Source organism: Lissotriton vulgaris, chromosome 7, assembly GCF_964263255.1.
Source record: "Lissotriton vulgaris chromosome 7, aLisVul1.2, whole genome shotgun sequence".
NCBI lineage: Eukaryota > Metazoa > Chordata > Amphibia > Caudata > Salamandridae > Lissotriton > Lissotriton vulgaris.
In genome coordinates, this window is record NC_141695.1 from 439,203,832 (window position 1) to 439,218,455 (window position 14,624).

Genomic DNA, 14,624 nt, shown 5'->3' on the forward strand with positions numbered 1-14,624 from the left:
CCTTCGGGCGAGATCTGTGCACCTCTTTAATCGTGTGTGGCCTAGCGCGCTTGAGGGGTACGTAGACCCGGTCCCGGCGAGGAGGGTCTGCGCGCTTGGGGGTTGGTGCTGCCCACCTGCCACGTCAGCTGGCCCAAAACGTGATCGCAGCCGCTGGGCCTGCCCACATTCGAGAACTTTCTCGGTTGCCGCCCTCTTGGGTGCCCCGCATTTGCCCTTGGTTCCGAGATGGAAGGGGAGTACGATGAGGAGGCCTGCCCCTATCTGCAGGATGATGAGTTTTATCAGGCGGTGGACAACTCCATCTATCGTTGTGTGACGGAGGTGGTAAGGCCCATGGAGGACCGCCTTTCGGCCCGCATCGTGGAGGAGTGTGCCAAGCTGGCAGCGGCGCAGGTGCCGCCGTCCCCCGAACTCCCGGGGACGTCCGGCGGGTTGCCGCCCGCTCCGAAGAGGCCCCGGGGTGAGGGGCCTTCATCGGAGGCCCAAGGCGTGGATAAGGGCGCTTTCGAGCGTCTTCGTGACGCCTTCCTGGCCAAGGCGACGGCGGTGCCTCCGACGCCCTTGGTGGACCCTGGCACTTCGGGCGGCCTGTCGACGGCGCCCGCCTCCCCGATCTACGACTCTCCGGACACGGATGACGACGGGGAGTCGACCCGGTCTTGGCTCCCGGCGCCTTCGGGAAAGGAGATGCCCCGAGATGAGTCGGGCATGCTGGACCCGGACGAGATCGTCCACCCCCGATCCGCGGCCTGGGCCCCGGGGGAGACGGTGGCGAAGTTTGTCGCGGGCAGGCTGCGCAAGCCCCTGGAGAAGGAGGCGAGGGGTTGCCTGCGCGGGGAATGCCCTCGGCCTACTTTGGAGGGGAAAGTGGCCATGACGCCAGAATTGGACCCCAAGATGGCCACCTTCCTGGCGAAATTCATGAAGGACCCCAGGAAGGGGATCGATCGGTCCTGGCGGGCCTGCCAGGACAAGCTGTTGGATGCGGTCGGGCCCGCCACGAAGATCCTCGATATGGCGGAGGAGGCTCGAGCGAATGGCACCGCCATTTCCCCGGAGGTGCTCTCCAACTGGGCCCAGAGGGTGATCGTCTTCTTGGGCAACGCCAACTGTGCCCTGTCCACGGAGCGGCGGCGGTCGCTCCTTATTAAGCTGGACCCGAAGCTGGGGGACCTGGCCTCGTCGGAGGCAGGTGCCGTGGCCCAGGGTGGCCTCTTTGGTGAGCCTTTCATCCGTGAGCTTGGAAAGTTCGTGAACACGTTCACGTCGCTGGACAAGGCCCAGTCCAGCATCAAGAGGGTGTTCCACCAGTGTTTTTCTGGAGGGGCCGGTCGCGGCAGGGGCCGCGCGATCGGCCGTGGTCAGCAGACCAACAACCGTTGACAAGGCTCCGGAAGAGGTCAGTACCAGACCTCGGCCAACTACACCAATTTCTACCCCACGAGGGGACAGCACTATGGTGGCAGAGGATTCCAAAAGAAGTCCGGACAAGGAAATGCCCCCGGTAAGTGTACTTTGCTTGGATCAAGTTCCGATTGGGGGGCGGCTGGCAAGCTTTTACGGGGAGTGGGAGTTGCTCACTGCCGATGCTTGGGTTTTGCAAACCGTGAGAGGTTTCCATATAGAGTTTCACGACCAGCCAACTCAGGTGAGGCCCCCGCGCCCGATGGTTTTCTCAGATTCCGACGCGCGATTGATAGACGGGGAGGTCTCAGACTTGCTGCGCAAGGGAGCCATCCGCCTATCAACGCGCCACCCACATGGGTTCCTCAGCAACGTCTTCTTGGTAGACAAGACGGATGGGGGCAAGAGGCCTGTGATCAATCTCAAGGAATTCAATGGGTGGTTGGTCTACCGTCACTTCAAGATGGAGGGGATCCACCTCCTTCGAGACGTGCTCCTCCCTCGGGATTGGATGGTGCGATTGGATCTCAAGGATGCCTACTTGGTCGTTCCCATCCACCCCCCTCATCGTCGTTTCCTACAATTCCTGTGGGACGGCAAGGTGTTCGAATTCACCGCCCTGCCGTTCGGCCTTTCTTCGGCCCCGTGGTGCTTCACGAAGGTCCTTCACCCGGTAGTGGAGTTTCTCAGAAGCCAGGGGGTCCGTATGATAGTATACTTAGACGACATCCTCCTCATGGGGCAGTGCCCAGAGGTACTGACAGGACAGCTGCGTCAAGCTGTCGGCCTGCTTCAGAGACTGGGGTTCGTCGTCAACGGCTCCAAGTCGGTCTTGGTTCCCACTCAGCAGATCACCTTTTTAGGTTTCGTGGTGGACTCGGTACAGGCGGTCTTGAACCTACCGGGTCGGAAGGTTGCAAAGATACGACACCTGCTTCGGCAGACGATCGCGAGGGATCGTACGTCACTGCGCCATGTCGCCAAGGTGGTGGGTCTTCTATCGTCCTCCATCCAGGCGATTTTCCCAGGCCCGCTGCACTACAGGGCTCTTCAGCGCCTGAAAGCGCAGCATTTGCGCCGTGGGATGTGTTACGATCAGTGGGTTCCCCTCACGGACGAAGTGAAGGAGGAGATGTCATGGTGGCTGTCTCACATGGAGGCATGGAATGGGCGAGCGATCTTCGGGTCGGCTCCGGACTTGATCATAGAGTCCGACGCCAGCAGGTCGGGCTGGGGCGCCCGGTGCGGGGATTTTTCCACCGGCGGCGCCTGGTCGTCAGAAGAACAACAATTGCATATCAATTGTTTGGAGCTCCTTGCGGGCTCCTTCGCGGTTCGCTGTTGGACCAAAGATTCGGTCGAGGCTTGTGTCCTGCTACGGATGGACAATATTTCAGCGGTCCGATATGTGAACCACCTGGGAGGTCCTCGGTCCCGCGCCTTGGCGGATTTAGCGAAGGACTTCTGGGATTATTGCCTGTCTCGTCACATTGCGGTGACGGCGGAGTATCTGCCAGGCCAGTCCAATCAGGTAGCGGATTGGCACTCTCGACATCTCAGGGATGCCAGCCAGTGGAAACTGGATCCGGGAGTCTTCCGGTGGCTACACTCCCTTTGGGGCCCCTTCTCGGTGGACCTCTTCGCGTCCCGTCTCGACCACCAGCTGCCGCGGTTTTACAGCTGGAGGCCGGACCCTCTGGCGGAGGCCACGGACGCGTTCTTGCAGGATTGGAGTCGGGAACAGCCGTTTGCGTTTCCCCCGTTCTCCATGATCATGCGAACGGCGGCTCAAATACGCCGCCAGGGTGCGGACCTGGTGTTGGTTACACCGCTGTGGAGGTCTCAAGTATGGTTTCCGGTTCTTCTGGAACTTTCCTGGGATTTTCCAATCCTACTCCCCCTGTTTCCTCTGCTCCTGACGAGCCCGGATCGGGAACCTCACCCTCTCGTCATGCAGAACACTCTCCGCCTCGTGGCGTGGAGGCTCTCAGGAGACGCTGGACGCTCCCGGGCCTTTCGGGGTCAGCTGAGCACTTGCTCTCCAAAGCATGGGCCGATAGTACGACGAAGCGTTACAGATCCGCTTGGCTTAAGTGGATGCGTTGGTGTTTACGAAGGGATTTGGATCCCATGGTCGCCGGCCTTGTTCCCGTGCTGAATTTCCTGGCTCATTTGGCCGACAAGGGTCTAGCGTATAGAACGATCAATGCTATCCGGTCGGCGATTTCTGCGGGCCATGATAACATCGATGGCCATCCGGTAGGGGAACACCCTTTTGTGTGCCGGCTTCTGCGAGCGGTTCGCCTCGCACTGCCGCCAGAACCCAGGTACTCCGTCCTTTGGGACGTCAATTTGGTTCTGAACCTGTTCCTATCGTGGCCAGCGAATTCTTATCTGTCTCTGAAGGAGCTTTCGGCGAAATTAGCCATGTTGTTATGTCTGGTCTCTTGTAGGCGCGTCTCGGACGTGCGCGCGCTGGATGTTTCTGCACGCATTTTTTCCCCGGATGGGGTTACTTTTACGGTGGGTCGACGCACTAAGACGTCGTCGCGTTCCATTTCTTATCCAGCCTTTACTGACACTCCTAAGTTGTGTGTCGTGCAATGCCTCAAAGCATATGAGGACCTGACCTTGGATCTGCGCCCTCCGGGCGAGCGTCAGTTGTTGATTGCCCTGCGGAAGCCACACAAAGCTGTCTCCTCCCCCACTATTGCTCGGTGGGTGCGTTGGGTCATGCAAGAAGCGGGCATCAATACTTCTCTCTTTGGAGCACACTCCGCCAGGGGGGCCATGGCCTCTAAGGCATTCTCGGTGGCGCAGTGACGTACGATCCCTCATGGGGTGGGCCCACCCCATGAACCCCTTTAAGACTCTGACATCATCTTATATGCTTGATTTTCAGACACGCCCCTGATGAAGGCACCATCGCGGCGCCGAAATGCATTGGGCTCATGTGTAATATATGTATATACTGTGTATTGTAGAAATTGAATTGAAATCATAGCAATGAAATATTTGACAAATGTGTAAAAATGATAAAATGCAGAAATACGCTTGTATTATGAAAAATGACAATAATACACGAGTGATACAAACAAGCTTGAAATAAAGTAAAAATAAAATAAGCATCAATAATCAAAAAGTGTGTGAAGCATAACTAAAGCGCGGAGCGCTAAGTGCACAGTGCCCGATTTGGTGGGCCCAACAACCCACCGTAACTCGCTTTCATGTCCCAGGACTGACAACCCTGATAAATCGGAGCACCATTGGAATAGCAAACAAAACTTGAATAGCAGAGAGTGCTCCTTGCGCACACCATTTACTTGAGTCCGTCCAGATCAGCACGACTTTGTTCTACAAATGCAAATTGAATGCCTTAATTGCCATATAGATTGCCATCAGCTCCAACAGGTTTATATGCATCTTTTGCTGCTGCGTCGTCCTTAGTCCCTGCACGGTATAATGGAGGACATGCGCTCCCCAGCCCTGGAGAGATGCATCCGTTGTTAGCACTATTTGTGGGACAGGCTCTTGGAACGGTCGTCCCCTGCAAAGGTTTTGTGTGTTCCACCAATGCAGAGAGTTGTATGCACGACCGGTCACAAACACTAGGTCTTTTAGATGTCCATGAGCCTGGTTCCATTGTCGTGCTAAGCACTCTTGGAGGGGACGCATGTGTAGCCTCGCGTGTGGGACTATGAAGATGCAGGAGGCCATCATACCCATCAGCTGCATAAATACCTGCGCTGTGAGTGTTGGGGCATGAATTTCTGAATCAGCAATTGCATGCTGTTGACTCTGGCAGAGTACGGCTGCGCAGTTGCTGTCAGAGTGTTTATTGTCGCACCTAGGTACTGTTGCACATGTGCGGGTTGAAGGTGTGATTTTGGATAATTTAGTGAAAATCCCAGACTGTGTAGGAGGTGAATTGTGCGGGACATGTGGCTGGCACACTGTTGGGCTGACTTTGCTTGGACAAGCCAGTCGTCCAGATAAGGATAGACATGGATGTGTTGTCTTCGAAGGTGAGCAGCCACAGTCGCCAAGCACTTGGTGAACACCCGGGGGGCAGTAGTGACCCCGAAAGGCAGGACCTTGAACTGGTAATGCTGGCTGTTTATGGTGAACCGGAGATATTTCCTGTGTCCTGGGTGAATAGGGATGTGGAAATATGCGTCCTTTAGGTCTAGGGTTGCTAGAAAGTCCCCCTGACTGAACAATGGTAGAACTGGCTGTAAAGTTAGCATGTGAAAAAGTTCTGACAAGATGTACTGGTTCAGGGGTCTGAGGTCTAGAATGGGCCGGAGAGACCCGTCCTTTTTTGGGATTAAGAAGTACAGTGAGTACATCCCTGTGCCCTGCTGTTCTAAAGGCACGAGTTCTATGGCCCCTTTTTGCAGCATGCAGAGTTCTTCTTGCTGCAATAAATGCATGTGCTCTGCGGACATATGACGGTGCCTTGGGGGTATGTTGGGTGGAGTGGAGGTTAGTTCCAGACAATAGCCGTATTGTATAAGTTGTCTCACCCACCTGTCTGTGGTAATGACTTCCCAGACTGGCAGGAACTGCTGAAGTCTTCCCCCGACCGGTGTTATATGGTCCAGGGGTAGTGACAAGGCATCACTGTTTATTGGTGGCGGAGGATCTGGCATTATTATTTCCACGTCCTTTGCCCTTGGTGCTGTTCCCACGATATCCACCCCTGTTGTTTTTGACATAGGTGGCCTGCGTGCTCCCCTTGTTGTATTGGGCTTGCTGTGATGCTTGACCTCTAGAGGCTCCCCTGTTACCGGAGCGACGAAAGGAACCGCCTCTGAACTGTTGTGACTGCAGAGCCCCCATGGATTTTGCTGTCTGTGTCTTTTTTAATCTTTTCAAGGGTCGTGTCTACATCAGGACCAAAAAGAAAGTCAGGGTTAACCGGCTGATTGAGCAGAGTTGTTTGTATCTCTGGTTTAAAACCAGAGATGCGGAGCCAAGCATGGCGTCTTAGCATCACACTAGTGTGGATGGCCCTAGCAGCTGTGCCTGCTGCGTCGAGTGCACACTTGATGGATGCATTGGAAATTAACTTCCCCTCCTGTATCAGCATTTCTGCTCCCTCTTTATAAGCATCAGGCAGGTGTTGTAGTAGCTGCTCAAATGTGTCGTAGTGAGCCCTATCATATATGGCTAATAGGGCCTGTGTATTTGAGATCCTCCAAATATTAGCCGCTTGAGCCGCTACACAATTGTCAGAAGCTTCCAAGATTTTGGATACTTTGTCCGGAGGAGGAGCATCACCACTTGTTTGAGAGTCTGCTCTCTTGCGAGCAATAGCCACCACTAAGGAGTCCACTGGGAGTTGGCCCCTGATATACGTAGGGTCCACAGGCGCAGGCCGGTATTTCCTCTCAATCCTTGGGTTTACAACCCTTGCCCTTGTGGTCTCCTTGAAAATGTCAGTAGCATGTTTAAGGACACCCTTTAGCATAGGTAATGTCTTTACCGATCTTTCTGAAGTTGAAAAGGTATCAAACAAAGTCTTCCTCCACTGGGTCAGCGTGCATTTCCATGTCATGGTTATTGGCTGCCCTCTCAAACAATGCGTTGAACGCTGCCGTATCTTCAGTAGGCGAGGTTTTGACAGTGTAGGAGTGTCAGGCGTGGTTTGAGGCTCATCCAGGTTTGAGGTTCCTCCTGATCTGTGTCAGCGGGATAAGTAAATTCATCCTCATTGTATCCCTCCCCCACATCCTCATTGATGCGTGTGGGAGAATAGGCATAGTCTTGGGCATAGGACTCCACAGGTTCAAAAAGAACAGGTGAGGTGGCAGAATCCCTTTTCCTTTTGAGGGATTTTGGGTGTTCTGGAGCGATCTTCCTTTTGTGGATGGTGAGTCTGCCAGAATCTGAGTCGATGAACAGCTTTGACTGATTGTCATAGGAGGGTGGCTGGAACACTACATCCTCCTGAATAGACGGAGACCTTGAAACTACCGACACCTTTTTGGACGGGTCTGTGCTTTTCCGTGGCTCGAACTCTTTGGGTCGAGCGGTCGGGGGTAGTCCGAATTTAATTGGTGGCGCAAGCATTTGAGACGAACCGACCTTTTTTGAGGGTGGCGCTGTCTTCGATCCGACCGACAGCGTCTGATCACTAGCTGGCTTGCGGCCTTGCGTTGACTCAAGCTCCTGGTGCGCAGCAAGTACGCTTTTTTGCTTCGACGCGACATGCTCTTTTGGGTCGGGTTTGCTTTTCGACTCGAAGGCCTTGCTCAACATTGGCTTGGAGGCTGTAAGCTTCGGATCGACAGTCTTTTTAGCCTTCAGACCTTTGCCAGTGTCGCCATGTTTGGACGTCGACTGCGTCAATGCGACGTGCTTGACTGCAGGGAGAGACTTTTAGATTTCATCGGAGCCGACTAATCTGAAGCAGTCAATCAGAGCACTGTCTTTAGCAGTTTCGGTTTCGATTTTGCATCCGTCGGTTTCGATTTCTCCACTGAAATAGGTTGATCGACCGATGGCTCTTTAGAAGCATTCTTAGCTGGGCCTTGACGCGGGGCTATAGAATGTGGGTGAAGATCTTGGCTAAGGCCTTCCGCGATGCCGCGACCTGAGCCGTAGAGAGTACAGTGTCAGTTTTTGGCCCCGCAACTGCGGGTGGGCCTTGCTCATCGCTCGAGTCGTCATCGACGGCTCCGATGGCCTCTGCGTCGTCTCCTACCTCGACGACTTCTTCCTCATGGACGTAGTCTTCTTCCTCGTCCACGTCGTAGTTGGAGTCGTGCTCCGACGCAGGGTCCGACTGGTAGTCAGGATCCTCTTCATCGACGCCCTCATCGTCTTCGGCCTCGAAGATGTTCTCCGGGTCGGGCGCAGTTTTCTGCGCCGACTGTCGTGCGGCGCGTCGAAGCCGAAGCGTCTTCTTGGACCGGAACTTGGAACAGGCCATGCAGCTGGCCTCGTCGTGGTCGGGAGATACATTTATTGCACACTGGGTGCACATCAATGTGAGGGTATTTGGAGTTGCAGACGGGGCATCTCTTGAACGGGCTCCGTTTCATCGTCGATCGTCGTTGGGGCCTTTGGTGTCGAAAAAGGCAAACTGCCTTCGACGTCCTGTTTTAAGAACTGGAGCAAGTACTAGGCACCGAACGAGAGACAATACAGATGCCCTGAAGGCCTTTTGGCCTTGCGAAAAGAATTTATATCGATTTCGAACTTGAGTCAAGAAAGTACATCCGAACCCAATGGCGGAAAAAAACAATCTGAAGATGGAGAGGATGCCCATGCACACTGTAGTCCAGGGGAGGAGCCACCTATCTCGTGATACTTCGAAGACTCATCCAGGACAACAATGTGCAATCATCCGGACCCAACACTAGGCGGCGATCTATGCACAGATATGAATTCAGCAGCCCACATGCCTCAAACGAAGAGTTTCTAATACTATTACAATATTATAAGATTTTTAAGTATCAGAGAAAAGACTACAATATATTACAGAGTCAAGACCAACATTTCTTTTGAGTATTCCTTATATATGTCTACTATGTGGTACAATTTACCTTTGTAATGGAGGATGATGCACGTACCTGGCACGAGGAAAGGGTTAGAGGTTTTAGCGTTCTGGGTAGAGGTTTTGGAGATTAGGGAGTCCAAATCTACAAGGGCTGCATTAGGCCCTAGAAATGATTCAGGTGTTTTCCGGGTAGGCTTGGAGACTTCTGACAAAGATCCACTCATTGCCGCCATGTCAAAGGCATCAGGACTTCTCGTGCCCAGGGACCTGGACATAGGTACTTCACCAGCCAAAAGATCCAGTTCACCTGGATGACAGAAAAAACAATGGGTAGGGAAATAGGAGAAACAAATCAATAGGACTGATGTGAAGTATAAAAAACAATTCAAGAACATAAACAGCTCAGTTGGGAGTGGTCATATAACTTAAGCTGCAGAAGGACAGGGTGCCGATGATAACGGTGAGGGTTCATCGAAGGGTACTAAGACCATCATCGGACTGCCTCCACTGTTGACAAAAGTCCATGGACGAAAATATATGCATCTAACGAACATTTAATTGATGCCAATTTGCAAAGCACATAATGAAAAAGCCATTCTGTTTTTCCCATATAATATTCATAACTTCATAGATTAATTTCTTTTGATTATGCTACTAGTAGACAATACATTTACAGGTGCTAAGATTGGCAAAACTCTAAACGGATCATGAAGGCTAAAATGATAGGTCCTTCTGCCCTTTTTCCTTCAGGGCTTACAAGCGAAGCAAGCGGGGTTTTCTCCCCACAGTTAGTGCCATTGAAGAATGGATGAACACAACCTACTTATCTTTAAATGAAGATACACTGTGTATTATGGTGCACAGGTTTATTTGTTGCAAAGTCAACATGTGCCCTGGGCAACCCCAACTTTCTGCTGACTGATACTGGTGGTAACTGACTCAGACTGACCCTGGGCTCTGCCTAACCAGGCCCAGGGCCAGTGCCATGCTGAAAGAGACACTTAGAATTCAGTGAAAACACCTACAAACACTAGGGTACACTATGGGTTGGTGTACACCTGTGATTGACCTGACCTACCCTATAAGGTCCTAGTACATAATAGGGCAGGGGGATATAAAGTACCTCATATATATTAGGACACAGCATTTTAGAGGCCAGCAGCCCTTTCTGCACTTGCATGTCTGCACTGCTGAAGCCTGAGGTCAGTTTAAACGTAGCTCTGTGTTGCAGGACTGCTTTTAAAAAGTAAAATCTACACAAACTCGACTTTGATGTTTGGGGCACTTAAAATGGATAACCTACAATGTTTGGGAATATTAGGTACCCCCAGGGTCTCCCCTAGGTGTCCCAGGGATGGGGGTAAGGTATTAATAAGGAGGACCCACATACAATTAGTTTTATATGCCCTAGGTTAAGTGAAATTGCACATTTCACTCCCCACATTGTGATACAGTGCTGCACAAACTCAACTTTAAGAGTACCGTACTGTCAGGGAGGATATGAAATAATTCTACATATTCAGAACCTCTAAAGTCTCCAGGGGTGGGGTCCTGTAGATATGGGCACAGTACTTATAAAATATGTTTTTATAAGCCCTGGTGCTGGAAAAATGTCCCAAGTCATATTTCCCATTGCAAACCCCTGCCACATAGGTTAACATTGCAAGATGTTATTAACTAATAGATCCTGCTAGGAGAATGATAGAAATAGCATTCAAAGACTTCCCAGAATGGTATTAATACATCCAACAATATGATATTGTTGAATTTCTCCTAAAACGTACAGACAAGAAGTTATAAGACTTTGTCTAGAAGCCCAGGTTCAGCCTTCCAGTGGTCTGTCCTGATTGGTCAGAGTTACGTGGATTAGCCAGGCTCCTTTGAAGTGGTGCTAAAGAGCCCCTGTGGGTAACCAGCTCTGCTGGGAGGGCAGTGCTCTGTTACACAGGAATGCCAGAGCAAGGAGAGGAGTCATAAACCATGGACTTCAATGAAAGGGGAAGACAACAGTGACATTTACAACTCTACTCTTTTGAACCTAGTCAGATGCTAGGCTTAAGGAAGTAATAAGTAGATGCAAGAGGGAGAGACTATGGAGAATAGCAGTCCTAGCAGTGTGTTTATCCAGTTCTTCTCTCCCTGCTGGAAATCAGCCATGATGATTTGGAAGAATTGGTGCTCTCTGGAATAAAATAGTGCCACACTGCAGTATGTAGTAATACCTTGGGGCGTTACCCTGACCCCCATTGGACGACAGGAGTGCCCTCCTGCTTGACCCAGAGAACTTGGAATAAGTATGTGAGAGGGTACTGCCTCTCAGATCTGCTGCTTGAAACCTATGAAAGCAAGAAGGGCCAGGCTGAGAAGTTTGATGTGCCACCGGATGGATGGAACCGCTGCAGACATAGCCCTGTTAACCAAGAAGGTCATGAATTATTCAAATTCAGGTTCGCCCAGCCATTTGAGGGACACCCACGGCATGCCATGTATTACAACCGGTGGCAGGCGAAGGACGTTTTCGGCACACTGAAGTCAGTGTCAAGACTGAGTTTTAGCTGGACTGGTTGGAGATGCCTTACGTCTATGTGGAATCAATTATGGCATTTATTCGGCATCAAAGCAGAGTATTTTGAAAATTGCAGGCTCTCCAATGACAGTCCTGGGGAGTATGCTGCCCTCCTATTGGCCATGAGTGCACCAATTAAAATCACTGAACTATTTAAACCGTGCCTGAGCGTCAAATGTTTTTACCGCACTGAGGAAAGCAAAACGCTGAATCGCGTCTGCAAAGGATTTTGACACGTCCTGTGAGTGCACCTATTGAGCTGAAGTCGTTGTGTAACATACGGGTTCCATCCCCGTTTTCTGGTGCACCCGACGTGAGTTCAGAACACAGGCACTTGGTGGAAACTTGGAGTGATATAGATATATATATATATATATATATTTATCCATACTGTCAAACTCGCTAAAAACCGAGAACGCCATGTCCTTGCCGCTTTTGACAGCAGCCCTTGGAAAGGTAACAAACCTATTAATCAATCCAAAAACGCTGCAAGACTCTTGTGGGGATCCCACTGGAGCAAAGCAACCACGGACTCTAAATCGCATGAAAAGCAGTATTTTATTCTCGAAAAATAATCTGCAAAATTACTAGACGCGTTTCTGGACCCAGTCCCTTGGTCACGAGTACACATAGTGAATTGTGATAGGTTTAAATTAAGCATGTGACAATCAAAATCATCAAACATGAAAACAGACTATTGCTGTTACATATCTTGCAAACAGAAAAGAGAAAGTGCTATAATCAAACGGAAAATTATTGTAAACCTTTTAAGTTCATTTTATAACGGTACAGCCATTGAAATCATTATCTATACAATTAATAGAGATAAAAGCACTCGCATCTTAGCCCCGACAAGGAGGATTTCAAAATCCAAGAAGAGGAAACCGAGGTCGGAAAAAGAAACAATACCTCAGCCTTAGAAGAATTGGGAAGCCCCGTGGAAAGACGGACAAGGGGCCAACTGAATGCGAAATGATGGAAAGAAAGACGGTCATCAATCTTTCGCAACGGGAACTCTCCAAACTTGAGGTAGAACTTTTGTCCATTGGGCTTACTTTTTGTCCTTCGAATGTTGGGATCTATTTTTATTTACGAGAAAGTTGCGGGTAAAAAAGTGGCTCCTGGACCCCGATACTTCGTGAGGGTAGGTTTACTGACTGAACCTGCTTCGGCACTAGGATACTTACTTTTTAAGTACTCAGCATACAGGAGGAGACTGCAGAAGCCACACATTGTATATACTAGGGTTTCACTAAGAAGTGGTAGGACCACCGGCCTACCCCAGAATCCCCGGTGGAGTAGGTAATTTTCCCTTCCACAGTGTGTAGATAGTAGTTTAGTTTGTAGGTCCTGATGAATTGCGCTGTATCCCTCAGAACAATTGCATGAAACATGTTGACCAACCACTTGGTAGAGTATACTTCCCTGGATCTTAGTACCAGGAAGTCATCTCTCCTCACTGTTTTAGCAAGGTAGATAGCCACACCATTAAAGACACGTAGTGGACTACCTAACCTTTTTTAATCACCATCACTCCTTTTACATCTACACCTCCCCCTAGGGCCCTCACACACATCAACTGGCAGGGACAGAAGATCTCCGGTAAAGAGCCCCGTATGGGTGCCCGTCAGACATTGCCCCGCCAGTTTGATGAGGAGCAAAACCCAGATGATGTAGCATGACACCTACCTTGCTGGGTGTGTGAGGGTTTTAGTCCCGAAAGGGAGGATCCCCCTCCCCCTTTCCTGTATCCCGGTCTCACGTGGGCCATGGGCCCCCCTTGTTCACTCCATCAGTATATCCTTTTTGGGGAACTGCGTACCTCTTTAACATATTTCTTGGGCCCATACGCTGGACCCAGACAGAAATAGCCCTACTTGTCCCTCTTATTGTGAAGAGTAAAAAAGTGGTATGCAACAGAAATATCTGATAAAGTGGGTGCGGTAGAAGAAAAACAGTGTGAGATAAGAATTGCTGAGGTAGAACTTCTGCATTCACTAAATGTTTTAGCTGAAAATGTCGATGAGGCGAGTGAACCATACGTGAGTCTGTTAAATGAAAATGTTTCTTTAAGTATGAATGCCAAAAGTAATTTCAGACCAAAATCGATTTTTTTGCCACAAATTAAAAATGATGCAATTGATGTGTTCGAAAAAAGTGTAAGTAAGGAACTGCTCAAAATCTATAATGACAAAAACTACAAGGGTTGGAGTAATGTTACACCAAGACAAAGGAAAGCAATTGATAATCTAAAAAATGACAACACAATAGTTATAAAGAAATCTGACAAAGGAGGCAACGTTGTTGTTTTGTCGAGAGTTAAGTATATTGAAGAAGGGTTGAGACAACTCGGACACTACAAAGTACAGTAGGAGCAACCGAATGGAATATGAACACGCTGTAAAAACATTTAATGGACAGTTAGTTTACTGGAAAGATAAAGGGTTACTAGAGAAAGAAGAGTTCAAGTTTCTTGAATGTAAATTCCGTAGACTCCCGGCACTGTATTTATTGCCAAAGATTCATAAGGATAAAGAAAATCCACCAGGGAGAACTATAGTCTCGTCAAAAGGTAGTTGTCTGGAAAATACATCTAGATATGTAGATCATTTTTTACAAGGTCTAGTTCAGAAACTACCTTCCTAAGTAAAGGATTCATGTGATTTTCTCAGGTGTCTGGAGAGTATTGCATAGGATAAAAGCTACTCACTTGTCTCTTTAGATGTAACAAGCCTTTATAGGTGCATTCCTCATGATCTGGGTTTAAGTGCTTGCAGGTATTTTTTTATCAGAAAGATCCATCTCATATCTTCACCACACTCAGATGTTAGTGGATATGATGCACACTTGCCTTACCAAAAACTACTTTCTCTTAGACAATAAGATCTACAGACAAACCCTTGATACATCGATGGGGACCTGCTTTGCAGGTCTCTTCATGGGTTACTGGGAAGAGAAGGTAGTGTATAAGTCGTCTATATACAAAGAGAAGGTGATTAAATGGGCCCGTTATATAGATGACATTTTTGTTGTGTGGAAAGGCACAGAAGTTGAAGCCACAAAATTTGTGGAGACATTGAATGTGAATGAGTATAACCTCAACTTTACAAGTCACTGGTCTTTAGACAATCTAGAGTTCCTCGA

The 14,624-nt window shown here is 49.7% G+C and overlaps 1 protein-coding gene across 12 annotated transcripts in view; it reads right to left on the reverse strand.

Annotated features, from left to right (window-relative positions):
• EPN1 (epsin 1) overlaps positions 1–14,624 on the reverse strand; it is a 371,704-nt gene that overhangs the window by 39,076 nt on the left and 318,004 nt on the right. For all 12 annotated transcript variants that reach the window (XM_086930437.1, XM_086930433.1, XM_086930440.1 and 9 more), the window contains one exon: positions 8,988–9,221. In XM_086930437.1, the coding sequence (XP_086786563.1) occupies positions 8,988–9,221 (234 nt within the window). The remainder of the gene's footprint in view (positions 1–8,987; positions 9,222–14,624) is intronic.